General features: G+C 37.1%; 1 protein-coding gene across 2 annotated transcripts in view; it reads left to right on the top strand.

Annotated features, from left to right (window-relative positions):
* Positions 1-24,686, top strand: part of Thada (THADA, armadillo repeat containing) — a 384,981-nt gene that overhangs the window by 75,682 nt on the left and 284,613 nt on the right. For both annotated transcript variants that reach the window (XM_023711247.1, XM_023711248.1), the window contains 4 exons: positions 2,366-2,498; positions 5,311-5,424; positions 11,543-11,665; positions 19,105-19,196. In XM_023711247.1, coding sequence (XP_023567015.1) covers positions 2,366-2,498; positions 5,311-5,424; positions 11,543-11,665; positions 19,105-19,196 — 462 coding nt within the window. The remainder of the gene's footprint in view (positions 1-2,365; positions 2,499-5,310; positions 5,425-11,542; positions 11,666-19,104; positions 19,197-24,686) is intronic.

The following is a 24,686-nucleotide window of genomic DNA, read 5'->3' as shown; positions in this document are numbered from 1 at the left end:
GAGAGGGGAGAGAAGGGGAGGGGAGGGAGAGAGAAGAGAGGGGAGAGAAGGGGAGGGGAGAGAGAGAGAAGAGAGGGGAGAGAAGGGGAGGGGAGAGAGATAGGCTGACACAATCACCTTTGAAGGGTAGCACCTAGATTTAACTGAAATGAGCATCTGGAAGGGATAGGAGAGAGAAAGAGGAGAGAGGGGGAGAGGAGAGGGGGAGGGGGAGACAGAGAGAAGGAAGAAGAAGAAGGAAGAGAAGAGAGAGAAGAGGGGAGAGAGAGAAAGAAAAAGAAGGTGAAGAAGAGAAGAGAAGAGAGAGGGGAGAGGGAGAGGGAGAGGAGAGGGATTGAAATGTGGTCATAACTGAATTTTGACACCAAACTAAAATGAAGAAAAAAAGTCCAAAATATATTTTTAAGAAGTCTAATTCTCACTGCAAATTGTAAATCTGTTGTCTTTCTGCAGACTGTCTTCCTCAATTTAAAATAAAATAATTTTTGCTTTTGGTCTGTATCAGTTTATTTCCAGATGTTCATTTCAGTTAAATCTAGGTGTTGTCCTTCAAAGATAATTGTGTCTGCCTACCAGTGAATAAATCATTTCTTTCTGAATAATTTTTTAAAATTAATTATTTTATTTGGTATAGGGTCTCACTATGCAGCTCAGACTCATAGTGATCCTCCTGTCTCATCCTCCACAACACTGGGATTATAGGCGTGCACCATCATACCTGATTTTGGTTCCAGAGATCGAACCCAGGTCCTCGTGCTTGCCAGGCAGGCACTTAGACTGCTGAGCTTCCTCCCCAGCTGGATATGCCATTTCTTCAGATAATATTATATAATCTGGTAGAATGTAAACTTAAAATTAAAAAAATAATAAGTGTTCATAGGTACCCTAGCATGATACTTTATGCAATATAGTAAAAGCCTATAGACTTAATGTTCAGATAACTTTGAAGTATTTTTGCCTCTTCCAAGATAACTTGTATTCTTAATACTCCTTAGGCCACATTTTGATAGAGCTCAAAATAATTATTAAAATATAATTCAAACTGTGTTTCCTTTAAATATATACAATCTGTATGCATAGAGAACATGTACTACAGTACACCATGAAGTTATACTTGCTTATTGGAGATCTTTTTTTTTGTTTGTTTTTCTTCTATGCTGGGAATTGAAGTGAACTCAGATTGAATTGAATTGAACTCAGTGTGCTAAACTATATCCTCAGTCCTCTCTCTCTTTTTCTTTCTTTCCTTTCTTTCTTTCTTTCTCTTCCGGAACCAGGGATTGAACTCAGGCCCTTGCACTTGCCAGGCAAGCACTTATTCTACTGAGTTATCTCTCCGGCCCCCTCAGCCCTTTTTCATCTTATTTTATTTTTAATTCTTTTGTACTGAATTTGAACCCAGTGCTTTTGTACTGAGCTATATCCCCAGCCCATTTCTAATTTTTTGTTCTGAGACAGGGTATTAAGTTGCCTGGGTTGGGTTCAGTCTTATGATCCTCCGGCTTCACCCTCCATCTCAGTTATTCTCTGTTGCTGGGACAAATACCTGACACCCAAAATGAAGAAAAGAAAGGTTTATTTAGGTCACAGGTAGTGGATGTTTCAGTCCATACTCAGCTGGCTCCGAGGCAGAGTGGCATGTGGCAGAGGGCAGTGGTTCATGACAGCAACAAAAAGCAAAGCAAATGGGAGTAGTGGCAGCAATGGCAACAGAGAGCAAGTCTGTCTCCTGTATGTTGCTTTTAGGCCCTCTGCGCCAGGCTGGGTGTGCCCTCACACCCATAATCCCAGCAGCACTCACATCCATAATCCCAGTGGATCATGAATTAATCACAAAGTCTAGAAGCCCATTTTATGACTGCATGAGGCTTTTGGGAGACAACTAGACACAAACCATAACACCCTCAGAGAATGACTGATTTCATTGTATTGAGACAGGGTCTCACTGAGTTGCTCAGGCTGATCTAAAACTTGTAGTTCTCTTTCCCCAGCCTCCTGAGAGCTGCAGCATCCTGCCTGGCGAAATCTTGCTTCTTATAGTATGAACATCTGTGAGAACTTGATTAACCTCCTTTAGAACATTCCAAGTGGGGAGGCAAGCCTGTGTGTTAAAGCTTACTTTACAGCCAGTGTGCATGCTTGGCACATAGTAGTTGAAAGATGAGACCTTTGATAGCTTTAAATCCTAAGACCAATAGTAAAGAAGAGAGTAGATGAAAAGGCTAGGAGCCATATTTTAATTCCATCCCTCCAGACCCAAGGGAAAGAAACTGTATTCTATCAATGTTAATGTATTAACAGTAGTTTATACTTTTATCTTGTGGTACCTGATAATTCCAGATGTTTACTTATATGTATCTTTTAGGTGCCCTGATGTGAATCTGCAAAAGCTGCCAGAGCAGTGGTTATGGAATGTTTTGGAGGAAATTAAATGCAGCGATCCTTCATCCAAACTCTGTGCTACAAGGCGCAGTGCTGGGATCCCTTTCTACATACAGGTACTTACCTGGAAGCTGTAGTTGTTTGTCTTTTGGTAGTGTCTCCTTACCTCCTTGACCTATGAATAAGTCACATAACGACCAGTGGCTTTGTTTTAATGTGTGGACAGTGTTCTGTGACAGATCTGTTCTTGGAACAAACCCTTTAAGGTGTTGGTCTTGTCATGTAAAGAGGGAGGTAGAGCTCTCCCTGGGTGGTAAGTAGGCAGACATCACTGTGGCACGTTAACTGATCACTGCCAGGAGGTACAGCCTTTCCTCTACCCTCCACTCCAGATTACAAAAAAAAAAAAAAAAACAATTAGTCTCCTCATTTTAAGACCCGGGTCCCCCAAAAAAAAAAAAAAAAAAAAAAAAAAAAAAAAAGAAAGAAAAAAAGAAACTACTGTATATACGGAAAGAAATTGAGGCTTAGAAAAGATAAGTGACCTGCTAGAGGCCCACAAGTAGTAGTAGTAAGAGCTGTGAAGACTTGAGCCCAGGTTGCCTGACTTTTGACCTGTCTGAGGATGTGTGTGTGTGCACCACTGAGAACATGCCAGATCTCCTGTTGCCTTTTGCTTCATAATTTCACCTTGCAGATTGCTCCAGATCAGCACACCCAGATATTCCTGTCAATTTATGTTTTATTTCCTTAATGTAAAAAAATGAGACTAACCTCTTCATGATTCCAAAGAATAAAAGCCAGTGTCCTCACAGTACTGAATCAGATTCTATCCCAAGTGGCCTTGTTTAATATGGAGTAAGGTAAAATCCAAGAATGGAATAGCATCATGAAAACAGTAGAAGAAATGGAGTGTCTTTTTAATGTATTTTAGGGAAGGGTCAACAGGGTGTTCGGGATCTCACTACTAGATCGGACTCATAGTGATCCACCTGTTTACAGCCTCCCAGGAGCTGGGATTACAGGCACACGCCACCATGTCCAGTCTAAATTGCTGTCTCTGCACACCCTGGGACTGGCATGACAGGCCCAGGGATTGAACCTCTGGCCCCTGCGCCTGCTTGCAGGTGTTTTAATCCACTGAGCTATTTGGCCAGCGCTGGAGTCTCTTTTACTACTCCTATATTTTATCTTTTCTTTTATTCTTCTGTCAAACTCCCAGTCCCTTCATGAGTGGAGCACCAGTTACAGAACTTGTTGACAGTTCTGCTGGCTAAATTTTGGTGACCTTTGGAAACCAGCTCCTTCCTGATCTGACCCATTCTGGGTCTGTGTGGTTCATTCTCCTGCTTGGAATTCTTTCTGACTTGGTGTATTTATACATCATTTGTCTGAGGACAGATGTGAAAGTGACAGCATAGTCTGGCTGCATGTTTCCACTAAGCATTTATCCTGCCAGTGGTTTTCAGCTAGTACTGTACTAGGTATTGGTCATAGTGATTAGCAGAGTGAGGAGCAGGTGAACTTTCTTACCTTACCCTCACTTGGCAATAACTTTACCCAGCTCTTTAAGCAGTGGTTTCCAGAAGATATTTGGGTCATGAATATAATATTTGTTATTCAGTTGGGTTGAGTAAAGTATAAATTATATGAAAAGTCTGCTTAAAGAAAATCCTTTCTATTTCTGTCAGCATGACTTACCAGTAAAGTTGTACCCTCGTATTAGCTGTGGAGAAATCTTCCTGCTTAGTTTATAAACTCTATAAACAGATATAACATTTTTGGAATAATATTTAGCAGTATTATATATGTCTTATGAGCATAAATCTACTGTAAGAAATTTCTTCTAAGCCTGGTTTGTGTGCGTGTCTTATATTTTCCCCTTTTATGATTTATAAATGCTTCACAAAAGAGATTAACTTAAAATTTTCACTCTGGGGAGCCAGTAGCTTTATATGGTACTCATGAAAAGTACATATAAAGGAAGGTAATCAGAATGTAGCTAACATAATTTTTCTTTAACAGCTTTGTTGAGGTATAATTCACTTAAGATATAATTCATGTATTTTAAGCATACAATTCAAGGATTTCTGGGTTTGCAGAGTTGTACAACCATTAGCACAATCTAATTTCCAAGTAGAACATCACTTGAAAAATCCGCCAAGCCCATTAGCAGTCACTCCCCATTCCCCTCTGCCTCTGCTGCTCCCAGCCCTCGGCACCACTAATCTGCCTTCTGGACATTTCATGTAAATGGAGTCTTACAATATGTGACCATTTGTGTCTGGCTTCTTTCATTTAGTATTAGGTTTTCAAGTTCATCCATGTCGTTGCATCTGTCAGTACTGTGTTCATTTTTATTGCTTCAAGTGGGTTGATTTCGTGTTCTTACGTTTATTAAATATGAACAGTGTTTGTCACAAAGTCAATAAGCAACTCTTTCAGATTTCAAATAGAGGATCCCTTTGGATTATGTAGTATTCGTTCTTTTCCCATGGAGTTTTAAATACAGTTCAGTTAGTCTTCTAGGAGTAGACTCCTTGGTGAAATACTAAGTAACTGATCAGTCCATAAGAAGCCTCAAAACAGTCAAGTAAAGAAAATTTTTATATTGGCTGCATTTGTTAACAAAGTGACTTGCTTACTTCTTTCAGAAATTTGCCTTCAAATTACAGTCCACAAGGCAGTCCATAAGGCATAGTGAGAGCCATTGTTTGGCTCCTTTGAATGATTAACCAGCAGCTGATTGGGAGATGGTTGATCCACTTACCCAGAGCAACGTGATGCAGTGAGCTTGCCTTGCTAGCTGTGCTTTTACAAAGAAAATTCTGAATTAAGGGATTTAAATTTTGAGAATTGATACAGGGAAACCCCTGACAGGTCCATGTCAAATAAAAGCCCATTAATTTTTGTGTTGCTTTTTCATAGGCATTGTTGGCATCTGAACCAAAGAAGGGCAAAATGGATTTGTTGAAAATGACTATGAAAGAGTTAATCTTTTTGGCTGGGCCTACAGATAGCTCGCAGAGCACAGTCCCCCAGGTAATAAAGGAAATACACAAAACATGGTAGGAGGGCACTGGGTGTGTTATCTTAAAAAATAGTTTTCTTTGTTGAGTGTCTTTGCTCTGTATTATTTTTGAAAAGTATCTGTTAAAAGATACGTAACTCTTGGAGATAGGCAGACATTTGAAGTTTTACATGAATAGTTTTTTGGATGTTTTGTTCTTTTGTCTACAAAATAAAGCATTGCTTTAGTTGATACACACTTATTAAATAAACTTAAAACTGGTGAAAACATAAAATGATAGAAGTTATTTTATAATATTACTGTTGCATCTAAAATTTTGAAAATGAATATATATTCATTTTAGAATTTCATGTGTGATTTGAGTTTATATAGACTTTTTTTTTTTTTTTTTTTTGCGGAACCGGGGATTGAACTCAGGCCCTTGTGCTTGCCAGGGAAGCACTTACTCTACTGAGCCATCTCCCCGGCCCCTATATAGACATTTTGACTCAGTAGTAGTTAAAGTAGTTAAGTCTTTAAAGGTAACATCTAACTTTTAGTATATTTCACATTTTAATTTTTCTTTATTTATTTTGCGGTACTTGGCTTTTTTTTTTTTTTTGGTAATACCAGGGATTGAACTCAGGACCTTGTGCTTGCCAGGCAAGCACTTATTCTACTGAGCTATCTCCCCAGCCCTCACATTTTAATTTTAAATTGTATGTGTAATGTTTAATTTCTTAAACTGGAATTGATTTCAATGTTCATTATATTCAGTGCATAGGGGGCCTGGCCTTAGCCCAGTTGTTTAAGTGGCTGCTTCCACAAAGCTGTCAACCTCAGGTTGCTGGAGTTCGATCCCCACAACACTTCAGCCAGCCAAACCACCCCTGAAGGCATTTGGAGCAAAACAAAAACAAAAAACCCTTATTCAGTGCATAGTTTTCTGTGCTGACATATTTCAGAGATTTATTGTATCACCTATAATGTGACCTTATGTGTAAAATAAGAATACTCTAATTTCATTTGCCACTTAGATAATTAATATCCAAGTATTTTTGTGTAATACATCATTCCCTTTTGATTATAGTACCACCTCTGTTATGTACGGTTTTTGTAGGCAGGTAGACTGTTTTTTGAAAAGTCTTTTTTTTTTTTTCGTACTGGGGAGTGAACCTAGGACCTTGTGCTTGCCAGGCATATGTTTATGCTGCTGAGCTATCTCCCAGGCCCTTAAGCAGACCGTTTTTGTTCTCTGTTCCATTGGTTTATTAATCTGGCTGTGGATCAGAGCAATGATTTTAATTACCAAGTGTCTCAGTTACTTTTTTCTTTTTGCTGGGACAAAATTGGTTTACTTAGTTTACAGTTTGTGAAGGTTTCAGTTGATACTCAGCTGGCTCCAAGGCAGAGTGGCATATGACAGCAGCCGTTCATGGTGGCTGCAAAAAGGAAAAGGAGAATCAGCTATGGCAGCTAGCAAGCCTCTCTCCTCTCTTTACACTGTAATGCATATTACCCACCGCAAGGCCAAGGTGTAGCTACCACATCCCTATAATCAATCACAAACTGCAGAAGCCGCCTCATGACTGCGTGAGCCTTTGGCTATACACAGAGCATGATACCATATTACCAATGATTTTAATTACTACTTAATTACCCTATGGAAATTTTATTACTATAATAACTTATTGCATAAGATGAGTCCCCCTCTCCCTGTCTCCTCCCTCTGCCCCTCTTTCTCCCCTGCCCCTCCCCCTCCTGGTTTCCTTCTCTCCTCTTCAGAATTGCCTTATTACATTTGTCCTGTTACACTTTTATATAAATCTTTGAATCACCTTATTAAATTCAACAGAATACCTTTTTGGAATTAGTGAATCTTGCGTGAGGTCTGGGGAAGCTTAGTAGTAGAATGACAGGCTACTGCACACAATACCTTGGGTTCTAGTCCCCATGTGTGTCTGCCCACATGAAAGAGAAAAGGATGACAGTGATGTGGCCTGAGTCTCCATGTATTCATATCTTTTTAAGTGTCTGTCAAAACTTAAAAATCAGTTTTCCTGGACTGGGTGTGGTGACCTGCACCTGTAATCCCAGCGCTTGAGAGGCTGAAGACAGGAGGATCACTGCGAGTCTGGTCTACATAGCGAGACCCTGTATACCCTGTACTAAATACATTTTTAAAAAATCAGTTTTCCAGGTTGGGCACAATGACACATTCCTATAGTTTCAGCTGCTCGGGAAGCTGAGGTAGGAAGATTATTTGAGCCTAGAAGTTCAGTGTTAGTTTGGGTGGTGTAGTATAACCCTATCTCTTAAAAAATAAAATTTCTCCCATAAAAGTTCTATAGATCTTTTGTGAGATTTGTGTCTCTCTATGTTTATCCCTGAAATCAATTGATACTTTAAATTTTTGTATTATCTTTTGCTATTGTGTAAGAATACAATTGATTTCCGTTCAGTTTGTATGTTTACAGTTTGTATGTTTTGTTATGTGTTGTAATTTTTACTCTGTCCTTTACCTTATCAACCAAAGTGACTTACCAAAATTGCTACAACATATAACTTGTCTATAAATTCTTTTGGGTTTTCTTTATAGGTAGTCATATCTTCAGTAGATAAAGATACTTTTTTAAATTTTTCTAATACTTAGTCTTGGTCTATTTGTTTGAGATTGGATCTGTGTAGCCCAGGCCAGCCTTGACTTGAGGGTAGACCAGGCTGTCCTTGGATTTATGGTCCTTTCTGCTTCAACTTCCCAAATGGTGGGATTATAGGAATGTGCTATCTAACCAGCTCTAAATATGTGAAAGTTTTTTCCTTATCTTATTCTGCTACTGAAGCCTGTAGTAGAATTTTGAAGAGAAACAGGGATAACAGGAATTCTTATATTGTTTTGTTATGTGTTGTAATTTTTACTCTGTCCTTTACCTTATCAACAAAAGTAACTTATCAAATGCTTTGTGGCATTTTTGAGATACATACTTTTTTTCCCTTAAAATTTGCGAATTCTATAAATATTTTTTTTTGTTTTTTTGGGTTTTTTTTTGGTGGAACCAGGGATTGAACTCAGGCCCTTGTGCTTGACAGGGAAGCGCTTATTCCACTGAGCCATCTCCCCAGCTCAGTTATGTTAATTTTTAAGTGGAATGCTCTTTGTATACTGAGCATGAACCCAGGTTGGACGTGGTGTTTTTATACATTGTTGGATTTGGTTTAAAATCTTTACTAAATATTTTTGTGTCTTTCACTAGGTCTATGAGACCTTGTGGTTTTCCTTTCTCATCATGTTCCATTCAATTTTTAACATGTATTTTACATTTTAATTATCATATACATACATAGAGGTCTCCAAGTCTCATATGTACCTCTCAAAGGGAGCACACTTGTGTCTCCAGCAGAAAGATGGAACATTCTAGCACCCGCAAGCCCCCAGTCGTGCTCTCCTCCAGCCAGCACCCTCTCCTCAAGAGTGCCACTGTGCCAACACCTTATTTTTAGTTTTACTTATTATTTGAGTTCTATAAAGATAAAACCCCACATAGCTGGGTGTGGTCCCTTATACCTTAGTCCTAATGCTCTAGTAGGCTGAGGCGCGAGGATTATAAACTTGAGCCCAATCTGGCCAGTTTACCAATTTAACAAGGTCCTGTCTCTAAGTGAAAAGCAAAAAAGGACTTGGGTTGTAGCTCCGTGGGAAGGCCCCAGGTTCAGTGTCCAGCAGTGCAAGAAGACACACAAACCACATGTTTCAAACCATACTTTTGATATGATCTTTTTTGGTTGACATTATGATATCCATCAATATGGTAATTTATTCATTTTCATTGTTAATGTACAGTTTATCTGTTCTAGATGAACATATTGATACTTTAAATTTTTTATTTATTTATTCATTTTATTATTTATTTATTTATTTATTTATTTGTATTGGGCATTGGACCTTGGGTCTTTTCGCTGAGCTACTGAATTTTGAGACAGGGTCCTGGTAAGTCACTAAGTTGCTTGGGGTGGGCAGAAATTTGAAATGTTCCTGGCTCAGCTTCCTAGAGTGCTATGATTACAGGCATGTGGCACCACATATAACTCGTGGTTATTTTTAATCTTTTTATTTATTTGTTTATTTATTTGGTACAGGGTCTCACTATGCAGGTTGAACTCAGTAGTGATCCTCCTGTCTCAGCCTCTCCAGTGCTGAGATTACAGGTGTGTGCCATGTTTCGGTGGCCAGCATGTTTTGCCTGGGGTTCCTGGCTCACATGGCAAGCCTGGGCACTTGGTTTTTTTTTTTTTTAATTTATTTTTTATTTTTATTTTTTATTAATTTTATTGAGAAATAAATAATGAGACAGTTTCAAAACCGATTAGTAGGACAGTTTCAGTAATTAATACATTGCTTATTGTTATCTTCGTAGTGGTTATTCATAGTACAAGATGCAGACATAAATTTTGATCTATGAAGAATAGTTTTTAAGGTAGTTTTCAGACATGTTTAGTGGTGAACATACATTGTATATCTCTGTTGAAAATATAGTTTGAAATACTTATTGGATGCAGTATGTATAAATTCAGCTTTAGTCCCTCTTCTAATAGCCAGGTTATATTAAATTCATATAATAAATCTGGACATCTATCTTTGCGGTCTATGTAAGATGGAAGTGGCAGTTATGTATTCTCTAGATGTAAAATCCATTTATGAAATCATGAGGGGCTTTAAAAATGTTTTTGTTGCTTTTTTAAAAAAAATCTTTAGGAGTCTTTTTTTTTTAGACCAAAATCAAATTCAGGACCTTGTGCTTGGCCAGGCTGGTGTTTGTGCCATTGATATATCTCCAGTCCCTTTGGGTGGGTATTAGACTATTGGGTTTTTGTTTTGTTTTGTTTTTTACAGTAGTATTTCTGTAGATGTTTGGTTTTTCCTTGAATTGGTATTGATAAATTCTGCACTTAGGCTACTGTTCATTTTATTTTAATTCATCAAATTGATTCCAGTAGACTTGTTCGCAGCATGTTTTTTCTTCTTCTGTATCTGCAGGCCTGTCTTCTGTGAGACTGCCCATTTGCTCTTTTCTTTGCTTCTTAGTCTTGTCAGAGATTTTTTTTTGTTTCAAAGAATCAGCTTGGTAGCTTTGTTAGCGCTATTAGTTGAATCTTTGCCATTAATTTTTTTTCTCTTTTTACTTCCTTTCTCTGTTGTTCTTTTTCTGTCATCGTAAGTCAACACACAGCACTGTCACTTTCATTCATATTTTTTAATAGAAGTATTTCATGCATATGCTAAGTATACATTTCTTTTTTAAGCTTCACTAAGGTACGTCCTTAGGTAGTAGCTTCGTTGTTGTTCAGCTTTATTAAAATTTCTTTTTCTTTGATTAGTCAATTTAGAAAGTATTTTAAAAACTATTTCTAATTTAGTTCTACTGTGTCAAAGAATATAAAATAGTGATTATTTGGTATTTGTTGAGACTTTGTGACTGGATTTTATATCACTTAAAAAGATAAATGTCATATATGTCCTTGAAAAGAATATGTATTTATGTATTAGATGCAGGATTCTATATGTGTTCATTAAACTTTTTATTACATTCTTCAATTTTTTTAATTTCAAATTTTAAATTGTAGTTCAATCCCCAGTTCTGCCAAAAAAAAAAAAAAAAAAAAAAAAAAAAAAGAGTAAGTTTTAAATTGTATTAGTACATGTTTGTAGTTTCTGAGGTTTACATTCATCTTGGGGAGTGATTATGTGTACACACCATAGCCTGTTTTCCTTTCTTTCCTTTCCTTTCCAGGGGCTGGGGAGATGGCTCAGTGGAATAAGCGCTTCCCTGGCAAGCGCCAGGGCCTGAGTTCAATCCCTGGTTCCGCCAAAAAAAAAAAAAAGTCCTTTCCTTCCTTTTTTCTTTCTTTCTTATTCTCTTTCCTCCTCCTCCTCCAATTCCCCAAACTAATTTTTCAATCTTACTAATTTTGGATAAATTAATAATTTTAATAGTTATTAAATAAATTAATAATTTTAATTATCGGTTATTGAGTATCTCTTATTAATCTGCAGTATCATTTGTAAATTGCCTGTTTCTTTTGTAATCTTATGCAAGGTTTAGAATTAGCATAGCTTGTGGTTCATGACTGATTTTGAGCTCTTGCTTCTAGGTCCATGCTCTGAATATCCTCCGAGCGTTGTTCAGAGACACACGTCTAGGAGAAAACGTCATTCCTTTCGTTGCAGATGGAGCCAAGGCTGCAATTCTGGGCTTTACCTCACCAGTCTGGGCAGTGAGTGCGTTTGTCATTTGCCACTTATTTTCACTGAATTAATTGTACTTTTGAGTAGGTTGTAATAAACTGACCTTTCACAGGATGATAAAAGAATACATTTTATCAAGGAGTTTCTTTAATGGATGAAAAAATTCTGAGATTGAGCTATAATTTAATAGTTGATGGTTGCATTTTATCGTATTTGTTGATTTTGTCTTTAGACATTTTTCTTTATGTAGTGCTTGCTTTAGGGTTTATAGCATTTATCTTTAACTTATCACTATCTGCTATCAATTGATAATATACCATGCCATTTAAAGTTTTAAGAGCTTAATAACAGTGTATTTGTATCTCTGTCCCACAGTCTTTGTACTGTTGTTAAGAATGTCACTTATGTGTTGTCATAAACCTATGTCACAATGTTAACTCTTTTTGTTTGTTTTGGTTTTTGTTTTTTTGTGATACTGGAGAGTGAACCCAATGACTTCACATTGAGCCATATCCCCAGCCACTTTATATTTGTAATTTAGAGTTGAGGTTTTGCTAAGTTCTACAAGGTGGACTCAGTATGTGATCCTCCTGCCTCAACCTCCTAAGAGTTTTGGGATTATAGGCATGTGCAACCACTACTGGTTCTATTATCCTCTTTCCTTTACCTGCTTTTTTTTTTTTTTTTTTTGTGGTACCAGGGATTGAACTCAGGACCTTGTACTTACCAGGCAAGCACTTCTTCCACTGTCTATCTTCCTGGCCGTTTTTTTTTTAAATTTTTTTTTTATACCAGGGTTCAAACTTGGGACCTTGTGCTTGCCTGGCAGGCACTTGTGCAACTAAGCTGTGTCCCCGGCCTTTACCATTTTTAAATATATACAGTTGAGTATGATTAAGTATGCTCGCAGTGTTCATCACCACTATGCATTTTCAGAGCTTTCTCATCATCCCAAACATCTGTACCTATTCATCACTAACTTTTCGTCTTCCCTCCCTTCATCCCTTGAAACCTTGGTTCTACTCTGTATCCCTATAGATTTTCTTATGTAATATGTAAGTGAAATCATACGATATTTGTCCCTGTGTGTTTAGCTTCACTTGCTATAGTATTTTTAATGTTTGTTTGTGTTGGCTGGATAATATACCATTTTATATATATGCAATACATTTTTACAAAATCTGTTCCTCTGTTGTTGGACTTCTAGCTCGTTTTTACTTGTTGTTTATTGTGACTTTAACACAGCAGTGAAATATTGATGTACTAATTATCTGAGTTCCTGTTCATTTGAGTGTATCATGTAGTAATTCCATGTTTAACTTTTTGAGAAACTACTAAACTATTTTCTACAATAGCAGGACCACTGCATACTCACATCAACAATGTATGATAGTTTCAGTTTTTTTAAATCTTCACCACTACCTATTACTTTGCATTTTTTAATGATAGTCCGTTCTAATCTGAGTGGTATTGCATTTGGATTTTAATTTGCATCTCCCTAATGATTGGTAATATTGATCTGGAAGCAGAGCAGCTCTTAGTATGTTATTGTCTTTCTTTTGGCTCCTTTGTAATGCAGATTCTGTGTATTAGTATGTTGAATGAGTACTATAAACTGTCTATCAATAGTTTAAAAAACATTAAAATGAAAGAAGTACTGGGTCACATTCTCATTTGCAATACGATCGATCACTATCTACAAATGATTTGATTCAGAGCACTAAACATCATGGGAAGTACCTAGTGCACCCAGTGCATTTAAGAAAATAAACTTTCATGTGTCTTTTCCTTGTTTCTGTGAGAAACATTGTAGTTTTTTTGTTTACTCATGTGATTGTGTCTTCTAGAATAAAGGAAAATAATGAATGGTTTGCAGGTGCTTGAAATATGGATTTTAGAAATACCTGGCAAAGAGAGAGGAGAAAGAAGTAAGATTTTAAATCAGAATACTTACTCGAAAGTCAATCTTTCTAACTAGTGAGTTGCACAAGTCATTTCGTACCTCCCAAGAGAAGCCTGTAATCATGAGTCAGTCTATTTCAGTGGCAGCCAAAAGTGTAGACTCTCACTGTGAAAAGGAATCCTCAAGGTTGCCAACTCTTGCTTGGAACTTCGGGCATCTTCCTGTAAGAGACACATACTTCTAGAATCCTGTCTAGGAGTATTGCATCACGGCTCTTGAGGACATACTGTTTACCTTTTACATTTACAGGAAATAGCAGTACCTGTACTTTGTGTGGTCAGAGAGGTAGAAATGTGGCTTGATCGTCAGGAAAATAAGAGATCATAAAACTGATTGCCAGCAAGATCAATATTGTTTTCTTCAAGCTTAATTCCAGACAATACAAGAAATACTTTCTGTGAAAAGATTTTACTAGAGTGAAACCTATCACTCCCCTACCCCCTCCCTTGCCTTCTTGACAAACCTGAAAGTGTCAGAAATGAGTGCTTCATGTTCTGGAGTAGACATTTTTGGAATACAGAGAACATTTAAGGTTGTAAGCATAGTAGGCATTAGACATTCCTACTGTTTTGTAGATATGTTAAGCTTTAGTATTTCATGTACTTGGCATCATTTACATTACACTAATTTATCTCATTGATGTTAATATAAGCAGTATTTCATTAATAAAGAACAGGCTTCAAAGAGATGACATAACTTTGTCTAAGGACAAAAAACCACTGACTCTAAAAATTGTGTTCTTGCAGAAGAGAATTTTGGGTATTACAGGACTACAAAAGAGGTGCATTTCAGCTACCTTGGAAGGTATCTTAGTCACTTTTCTCATTGCTGAGCTAGAGGAAGAAAGGTTTATTTAGCTCATAGTTCATAGAGGTTTCACTTCATAGTGGCTGGCTCCAAGGCAGGGTAGCATTGCAGAAGAAAAACAATTCATGGTGGGCAGAAGGCAGCAAAGTGGTGAGGAAGCTGCAGCAGCAAATGATAAGCAACACCACGGCACATCGCACCCTAGCTCCAGCCACCTCTGAAAAGTCCCACCTGTGACACATGAAGCTTTGAGGACTATCCAGATACCAGCCATAACAGGGCTTTTTTTTTGTTTATTTGTTTGTTTTGGTTTTTTTAGAGTCTTGCTGTGCAGTTCAGGCTGACCATGAACTTACTATATAGCCAAAACAAATTAAAAAAAAAAAAATCCTGTGTTCATTCATTACCAGAGGAACTTAAATTATTAAGATGGCAGTAGTCCCCAGATTGATCCTCAGATTCAGTACAATCTCTGTTAAAATCTCATATGGCTTTTTTGGGCAGAAATTTACATGCTGGTTCTAAATCATATAAGGAAATTTAAGGGAACTATAATAGGCAAAGTGATTTTGGAAAAGAACAAAGATGATTCACAGGTCCTAATTTTGAAAATTAAGAAAAAGCAATAATAAAACATTATGGTATTAGAAGGACAGATACATAAATTAGTAGAACAAGACTGTCCAAATTCTACATTTAATAAACAAGAATGATTTCAATGGGGAACGAATAATACTTCTAGGACAACTAGACATCAGCATGTAAAAGAATGCGATCAGTCCCAATCTAAAATCATGTTCAAGGAACAATAACTGGATCAAAAATCTACATGTCAAAATTATAAAACTTTTAGAATAACAAAGTAGAAAAGTTTGTAACTTGAAATAGGTAATAGTTTCTTAGATATGACATATAAAGTACAAACAATAAAAGAAATTAGGTAAATTAGACATCATCAAAATAAAAATCTTACAGCAGCCAGGGTTTGATCCCTAGCATGTCATGTCAGTCCCTCTCCTAGGGTGCACTGGAGATTGAGACTGGGCATGGTGGCACACACCTATAATCCCAGCTCTTTGGGAGGCTGAACACAGGAGAATCACTATAAGACTGATCTATGTAGTGAGACCCTGTAGACCCTTACTAAAATACAAAAAATAAAAAGTAAGAAATAAATAATCTCATTTCAAAGGACACCATCAAGAAATGAAAAGACAACTCCCAGAATAGAGAGATTTACAAATCATATTGTCTGATTAGAGTATCCAAAACATATAAAGAACTCTTACAATTCAATAATAGAAAGATAATTCAATTAAAAATGGATAGTGAATTTGAATACATTTTTGTAAAGAAGATGCTATAGTTGAGGATGCTTAAGATCATTAGTCATTAGAGAAGTGTAAATCAGTGCCATAATACTTAATAAAATAAAAATGATGGGTACTAATAAATATTATGGAAAATGTGGAGAAATCAGGAAATTTGTGGAATTGGAACCCTCATATATTGCTGGTGAGAATATAAAATGGTATACTACTATAGCACTCCTCAAAAGGTTAAAGAGTTACTTTATGACTGTGCCTGCCACCTTGAGGTATGACCCAGGAAAGATAAGCATGTCTACACAAAAGCTTGTACATAAATTTTTCAGCATCATTATTCATGCCAGTCAAAAAGTGGAGACAAACTCATTGCCCATCAAATGCTGAGTAGACTTTAAAAATGTGACATATCTGTGCAACAGGCTGTGAGCCAGCCATGATAAGGAATAGCATGCTCTCTGTGACACGATGGGTGAACCTGAGGACAGTGTGTTAGGTGAAAGAAGCCTGGCATAAAAGACCACTGAGCACGTGGTCCCGTGTCTAGGGGGTGTCTGAAATAGGCAAATTTATAAAGAAAAAAGTAGATTTGTACTTTACAGTTGTTTGAGGATAGGGAATGGTGAGTAATACATGTGAGTTTCATTTTGGGGTAATGAAACATTGTTGAAGTGGTAATAATTTCTTGCTTTGGGACTATAGTAAAGACAACTGATTAAAATACTTTATAGAAATACTATGGTGTATGAATTGTACCTCAATAAAATGAAAAGCAGTTTTTAAAATGACATTAAAAGCATTTGATCAGTTTTGGAGGTTACTATGTCATGAACTGAAAATTGGTGAATATTTGGAAATAATTCTTTTCTGACTTAACAGGGAAATCAAATAGCTGATGGGGGAAAGCTCATTAAAATTTTTTCTCTTTCCTGGGACCATAAATAATACAGAATGCCTGATAGCATATCACCATTTTGGTGCACCTATGAAGATAGGTAATGGTCATCCTTGGGAACTTTATAGAGTCTGGTCTGGCTCCTTTAACAAAATACCACAATCTCAGACTTACAAGCAACAGAAATTTCTCACAGTTCTGGAGGCTAGAAAATCTGAGGTTAAGATCCTGGTAGATTCATTGCCTAGTGAGGCTTGTATTTTGGTTCATGGTGGGACTCTTTACTCATCCTCACATGGTAGAGGGGCAGAGTGTCTCTCAAGCATCTTTTCTATGGCAACTAATATCCCATTTATGATGGTAGAGCTCTCATCTAACCAAATCATAAATTTTCCTCACGTGCTAATACCATCACCTTGGGGGTTATGATTTCAATATTTAAATTGGGATTCCGGGTATGCAAGCATTCAGTCCATAGCAATCAGATGAATGAGTTTGATAGTGCTGGGTTCCATTATGTATCTCAATACTACTAAGAGACATTATGTGCCTCCTACCTCAGTCTATGGACTCAAGCAAACGTTTATTTCTGGAGGTGCCTGTTCTCTTTTTGAAGTCAGTTCCTACAGTTCTGTTACTCCTGTTTTGACTTTGCCACCTTTGTTATAAAGATTGGTTTAGGCAAGATGGAGTTTGTGATTTTGTTCCCTTCTTTGTTCTTTTCTTTTCACCCCTCTGTGCCTTCCTTTTCTCCTTTCTGTTGTTTCACCATGTAAGAGATCTAACTCAGTACTGTTGCATGCAATTTACGTGCTCTGCTACTGAGCCATATCTCCAAGCCCTAGTTGTGGTTTTTTTGTTGTGATTTCTGAAAGGAAACAGGGTCTTTGCCAAATCATTTTAGATCTATGAATCTGAGAACTATTTGAGTAGATTGAGTAAGAGGTAATCCAGACGAGCTGGGGCAGAGGCAATACTGATGAAGTAACAGATGACTGTTCTGTTTTTTAGGGATAGTAGGGAAGACATGTAGTAGGGACTCCATTGATGTTTGCTGATGGTCGAATGAATGCAAGTAGATTTCTCATTTTAGAGTTGCATTGCAGTTATGGTATAAATTGTGCTAATACATCTATAAAGTCCACTTGCAGGGTCACCCGGGATAAGCTGAAGCACTTTTGGGCTCCTAGAAGAGCCTGTAAACTGGTGGCCAATAGGACAAATGTCCATCGCTGTGTTTTATTTGGCCTCCATGGTGGATTTTCCTTGCTTTTCTTTAATTTGTTGCCAACATTTCAAAATAGTGAGATTTCACATATAAATCAGGCTTTCTGGCTTCTCTTTAAAAAAAAAAAAAAAAAAAAAAAGAGAGAGAGAGAGATTGGACAACAGTGGGTTTATATTCCCTAGTGGCAACAAGTCAGCTGAAGCTGAATAGTGATTACATTAGACACAGTTCACTGTTGCCTCTGTTGCTTGCTGGTCTTTCTGGGCATTTGAATTTGCGATCTTTACTGCAGTAGTTTTAGGAAGCTGTTTTCTAAATCCTGCTTTATTATTTTTAATGAGCTTTCTATTTGTATTGCTACTTACCATATGATAGTGACATTCACCTAGTGAGAGTATGACCTCTGTGGTGACTGTGTTTTCTATTTCTGGATGTGGTTCTGGTAATAATGCCTTGCAAACTGTAGGGAAGGCAGTGCAGTATTACATAACTGTGCTCTGATTTGGCAGGGTAATTCCAAAGCCTCTTGGCACATGTTTGGAAAACATGTATTCTGTTAGTATCTTGGAGAAGTGCTTCAGTCAGGTTCATTAACTAAAATGCTTACCTCTTTTATTATTTATTTCAAATAATTTCAAAGTTAAGTTTTTTGTTTTTTTTTTGGAACCAGGGATTGAACTCAGGCCCTTGCACTTGGCAGGAAAGTGCTTATTCCACTGAGCCATCTCCCTGGCCCCATAAAGTTAAGATTTCTTGAGTAGGTTACTGGCATTGTGAGGTTAGTAAGTAATATTTTGAATATTTATCACTGTTGTTTTTATTAATTACATATGTTCTTTGAAGTTAAGTCCTACAGGTATTTTCTCATAGGTAAATAATCACAGAAAGAAAGAAAATGTAGAGTTTAGGTCTTTCCTGGAATATTCATTGTCAGGAAGGACATGAAAAAGCAGTTTTGTTTTTCTTTTTATAAACAAATGGTATTTGATGATACAATATAAAGGTATCATGAAAACAGTTATTGGTAATAGTAGAAGTATAGAAAAAAAGCTCAATTTAAGAGGAAGTCATTGAGTCAGTTTCTCTGAAGTTTCTTTTGAGAGTTGTCTTATGCGCCTAAATTGTATTTTCTTCAGCTCCATATTAGTGAAATGTAATGATTTTGAGTATCTAGTTTGATGATTATAAATGCCGGTTTTGTGTCATGAATGTGTCTTAATCTTTTATTGTATTTTTTTTTTTAACACTAGGTGCGAAATTCATCCACACTTCTCTTTAGTTCCTTGATCACAAGAATTTTTGGAGTTAAACGGGGAAAGGATGAACATTCCAAAACAAATAGGTAAGCTTTGTCTAATGTCAACTTTACTTTTTACCACAGTAGTATTCTGGCCAAAAATAATTGTTGAAATTCTGCTTACTTTTGTAGATTCACCTGCAGTATAAAACTATAAAAATGCTATGATAAGTTAACGTATGCTGCTAAATTCTAAGCCCTTAGAAAAAAATATCAGTTGTTTGATAAGTGAACCAAGGCAGCAAAAATATAATAAGGACTAAAGTACACTTGTTTCTCAGTGCAATCACTGAAATTTCTTCTTTTTTTGTATCTTCTTGAAATATTTCTGAAATGTCCTAAATGTTTCTTAATGTGCTATTACATACCCGTCTTGTGCAGTGTCTCCAGTCATATGAGTGGAGTGTAGATGCCTGTGAAATGCACCAGCGCATGTCCTAGACTACCTCTGCCTTCACTGTGGCTCAAGTATAAGGGATACATGAGAGCACTTTGAGATATTGATCACATCAAATAAACAGTGTTTTTTACTTTCTGGTCTTTAATTTACTCTCTATTTTTTTCTTAATATTTGGAAAGAAACCTATGGAACTATTTGATTCTGGATGATTTTTTGGGGGGGAGTGATTTTTCAACATATGACACAAGTTTTTCAAGAAGAGAAACTGAACGGTTCTCGAGCATTTGAGAGGACTTAATAGTAGTGCAGCTGGTTTACAGTTGTTAACACTAGATGTCACTATCGCTGCGTGTTAAATACTTCCTTAACTTCATGTAGGACTGTATTGTCCAGTAGTCTCCTTTTCAGGACTTAGGCATAAATTCAGGCTCAGTTCCACTCCTACCTGCAAAACTTGTCATGCTTAAAATTTAGGTTTTAAGTTTTTGTTTGTTAAAATATATTTTAATTGTAATGAAACCAATTTTTAATTTTTTCAAAAATTAAAGAATGACTTGAAATAATTTTTGTGACATGTAGGTGGTACTTCTAGGGAAACCTATTACAGTGGTTCACAAGTGTCATTTAAATTGCTACCTATCTCCCTCAAAACTCACCACATATTAAGAAGGAAGGTAACTGGCTAAAAGTGTGAATTCTTTTTTTTTTTTTTTTTTTTTTTTTTGCTCCGAATGCCTTCAGGGCAGGTTTGGCTGGCTTGAGTTGTAGGGCTCGAACCACAGCAACCTGAGCCTGACTGCTTTGTTGAAGCAGCCACTTAAGGGGCAGGCCTGCAAAAGTGTGAATTCTTAAACATATTCAGAAAATACTTATTTTTAAAAGATTGAACTGTTTTAAAAGAATTCATTGTTGTTTTGGAAGAAAGGCCATAATTTTTACTTTTTAGCCTTTTTTAAAGTAATTCTTCCTACTAAATTATTAATATGTTTTATTTCTAGCTGTCTACTTTGTTAATCTATAATGTGCTGAGGTTTGAAATAGGCTTTATAAGGCCATGATGAGTAGTGCTATAAATAAAACAGTAGGTTATCACGAAGTGGATGTTTAAAATGGAAGTTGAAAATGAAAGAGTGCTTTTCCTTTTAGTTTTTATGAAGTGATTCTTATATGTGTATATAAATTTTACTATGCCCAGAAGAAAAACTGTCAGATTTATTTCATTTAGGTGGCAACTGAAGGGTGGATGAATAGGCCAATGATACCACCGTTTTCTCTTTTCTCTTGTCTCTTGTCTCTATCTCTGTCTGTCTCTCTGTCTGACTGTCTGTCTCTCTCTCTGTCCCCTTTTTACCAAAATCACATTGATGAGAACCTCCATTATAAATCCTATTCCTTTTGGATAGGAAAGCGTACAGTAGAAATTTCCTAGAAAGAGGGAAGTAGAATATTTGCATAATTATTTTGAGTGAAGTTGGAAAGTGAAATGAGGAAATAGAAAGTTAATAATTTACTGAAATGCAATGAGCATTTTTGGTATGTCCCTTTATCTGAAGACTGTTATGGACCTACACAGGCTTTGTTCTCTGTTTAGTCCTTGAACAATCTGCTTCATGGCATCCCTTGCCCCATTTGCTCTATAAAATCATTAGTATCTTAAATTTGTAATTGTTCATGATGTTCCTTCTACTTTTGTAGTTAATTATATCATTTTTTGTTGAAATGTTTATGTGACTGTTCCTTACAAGGGCAGGACCTTTCCCATCTATTATTTCCATATATATAGTAGACACTTTAAGTGTGCTAGTAATAATGTTTGTCTGTTGGTTGTTTAAATATGGAATAACACTTCAGAACCAGCTAAGGTTGCTTTCATAACCACAGATTGTCCTGCTCCATAATCTTGCAAACTTGTGTTCTTTTTGGAAGAAGAACTGGACATACGAAGAACATCTGCCTTTTCCATCTAGTTGTGAAAAAAAATAATGTCTATCTTGAGGTAAACAAACTTGGTTTCTAGGCATTTTGTTGCCACTGGAGATGACCTTAATAGACTCCCTTGTCCTCTCTGCACTTCAGTTTCTCCATCTGCATAACAAGAATAAGAAGAACTAGGGTCTGGCCCCCTGGGATTACTGTGAGCATAAAACAAGCTTTCAGAATTTATTTTATTTTATTGCGGCTCCAGGGATCGAACTCAGGAACTTGTGCTTGCCAGGCAGATGCTTATGCTGCCGAGCTGTCTCCTCGGGTGCTCAGAGTTTATTTTTTTGAAAATAGTAGAAGCCTTAACCAATTAGAGATATGATTTGTTATTTTTCATGTCACTGCTTCTGTTATTGTACTCATCCTGTTGTGTTGCTGTTAGGCCATGCTTTTTTGAGGACAGCTTCAGGGTTAGAATCATAACCATTTTTGTGTACCTGGTAGCTTGTGGTGTCTGGTTTATAGGAGTCATAAAAAATACTTGCTTAATATTAGTAAGACAATTTTGTTATAGAGGAGGCATAAGAAATCTTTGTTTATTACTACCTTTGTTCCTGTAGGCATTATAATCAATTTAGACACATTTGTTGAATTTCTTCTCTGGAAAATAAGAGGTTTAGATTAGCCCTGAGTTCTCTTTCCTTTATAATATTAAGCTCTGGCCTTTTTTTTTTTTTGTGGGTACAGGATCTCACTATGCAGGTTGGGCTCGTAGTGATCCTCCTGTTTTCAGACTCCCCAGTGCTGGGATTACGGGTGTGCACCACCACTGCTGGAGTCGGTTGCCCTGGGGGCAGGGCTGGCCCAGCACGGTATTGGGGATGAACCAGGTTCCTGCACTTGCCTAGCAGGTGCTTAGTCCGCTGCGCTATCTCGCCGACCCAAAGTCTGGCTTTATGTAACGTTGCCGCAATTGCGTGTTTGGTGAAGCGCTGTAATAGTGGTGCCTGGAGTAGTACCTGCCATGGAACAGGGATAAGCAGTTCCCATTTTTTAATATAAAGTTCTTGCCTTCATTTTTGGAAGTGTGTGGCATGCACTTGTAACCACTGATTTTTTGAGCCTCTTTTTCTTGTTCTAGGTGTGTTCTCTGGACTACAAGCTTTACTTGCATGTTTTGAATATTGTTACTTTTTAACTTTCTAAAACTCTGTCTTTTCTATCTTGCCACTTAACTGACTGGGCCTAACAGAATGAATAATTTTTCCTATGTAAAATCAGGACCTACACAGCTCTGCAATCAGGAGAATGTGCTGCACTTTCTGAAGTAGCTTCCACCTGCACATGGGGGGCTGCTTTCATCACTCCTCATTTCTTACAGGGCAGGATCTGAACCAATGTGAGCTTAATTCTAGATCTTTACCTTTAGCCTGGATTGACCTCGGCTAACCTAGTCCTAGCTCAATGGCTAATGTCAAAGTATAGTCCCCTGGAGGGCTTTATTCTTTGCCTCTTGGAGTGACTTCCCTGCCAAAACTTCATACATGGGTCCAACACACAGAGTTATAGTATTATAACAGAGTTTTTGCGCATTTCTGCACACGAGTGATAGGAAATATGGAATATACTCAAGGTACTTACAATTAAACTGAGGAGACAAAAATTGTGACTTGGGACTCCAATAAAATTGGGGGCACCATATGGTAATCTCCTGCATAATGTGATATGGGTAGGGGATGCATAAAAATTCATAAATGGAAGAATTGAGTGGAATATTTGAAGCAAATAGAGTTACTTAACAGACTTTTAGTGATGAATATATTTGGGGTACATGGAAACAAGTGGATTAAAAAAGGGAAATAATCTTATTTATTGTGTTGCTAGATGTTATCTCTGTTCTTCTAAAAAGAATTCATATTAATAGATTTGAATGGTGTTTAGTATAGCTCAAGAAAATGTATTTGCAAAAGCATCACTAAGTCTGAGAAGTTCTTTCCTGAGACTGTGTTAGATGTTAAACTTATTTTATTTTTCTGAGCATAGTGACAGAATTATTATTTTTCTTAACGTCTTAGTGGTGTAGATCTGGGGGGCTCCTCTGAGGGGCATCCGGCCTTGTCCACCATCCTCCTTGTAGGCAGATTCAGGAGCAATTTCCAGACAGATTGGCTTTTCTTCTGATCTTTTTGTTTTCTAGGAAAAGAAATTCCACAAGTTTCTGTGGTTACTCAATCCATTGTTTAGAAAAGAATTGCATTCTCAAAACTAAAATTGAGAGCTATGGGACGGCTGGGTTTTTATATTTTACAGAATTATCAGAATTCAGAATAGGGGTTTGGGGGATAGCTTGGCTGTCTAAGTGCCTGCCTGGCAAGTGCAAGGACCCAGGTTTGATCCCTGGTAGCACCTGCCATGGTGGCCCCACACTGAACCAGCCACTGAAACTGGGCCTAATGGTACACACCTATAATCCCAGCGATGAGGAGGCTGAGACAGGAGGATCACTACAAGTCTGAGCTGCATAGTGAGACCCTGTGCCAAATTAAATAAATAAATAAATAAATAAATAAATAAATAGAATTCCTAATAGGTTGCTTTGAACTACATGGTATCTTCTAGCAAGAGCTTATTTGGTCAAACTAAAAATCAGAATTTTCTTTGATCATGGCCAGGATACTGTAGCATCCTTTGACCCTAGAAGTTCTCTCTTTTTTTTTTCCATTGAGTAAGCATTTTTAATTATTATTACTATTATGATTATTAATTACTTCTTACCTGAGCCAGCCCTCTACTAGGTACTGGGTTCCTGAGTTAAATCAGAAATACCCTGTGCCCTAAGGTAACTGACCATACAGTGAACAAGATGACAGTTACTTGTTCTGGGGAGTCTCTTTGTTCACCCTGAGTCAAAAATCCTGAAGGCAGGTGGCATTTCTTCAAAGCTGCCTGCCTGTCTGTGCTTGGCACATGCCAGGCCCTTTTCAAGTATAATTTGGCCTTGATCTCAGCAACATGAGTGGGTAATGTCATTCTCACCTCCCAGAGGAGTAAAACAAGGGTAGTGATATCTAGTTATCCAATCCTGTTATCATTTTGCAGATGTGAAAATCGGGGTGTAAAAATATTAAGTAATTTGCCTAAGATCATAAAGCTAGTACTGGTACTATAATTTGATGAGATTTTTTGCTCACAGTAAGCTAACTGTGACATGA

The sequence above is a fragment of the Octodon degus genome, unplaced genomic scaffold (assembly GCF_000260255.1).
Source record: "Octodon degus isolate 3935 unplaced genomic scaffold, OctDeg1.0 scaffold00020, whole genome shotgun sequence".
Lineage (NCBI taxonomy): Eukaryota > Metazoa > Chordata > Mammalia > Rodentia > Octodontidae > Octodon > Octodon degus.
This window is presented reverse-complemented; position numbering and strand designations above follow the sequence as displayed.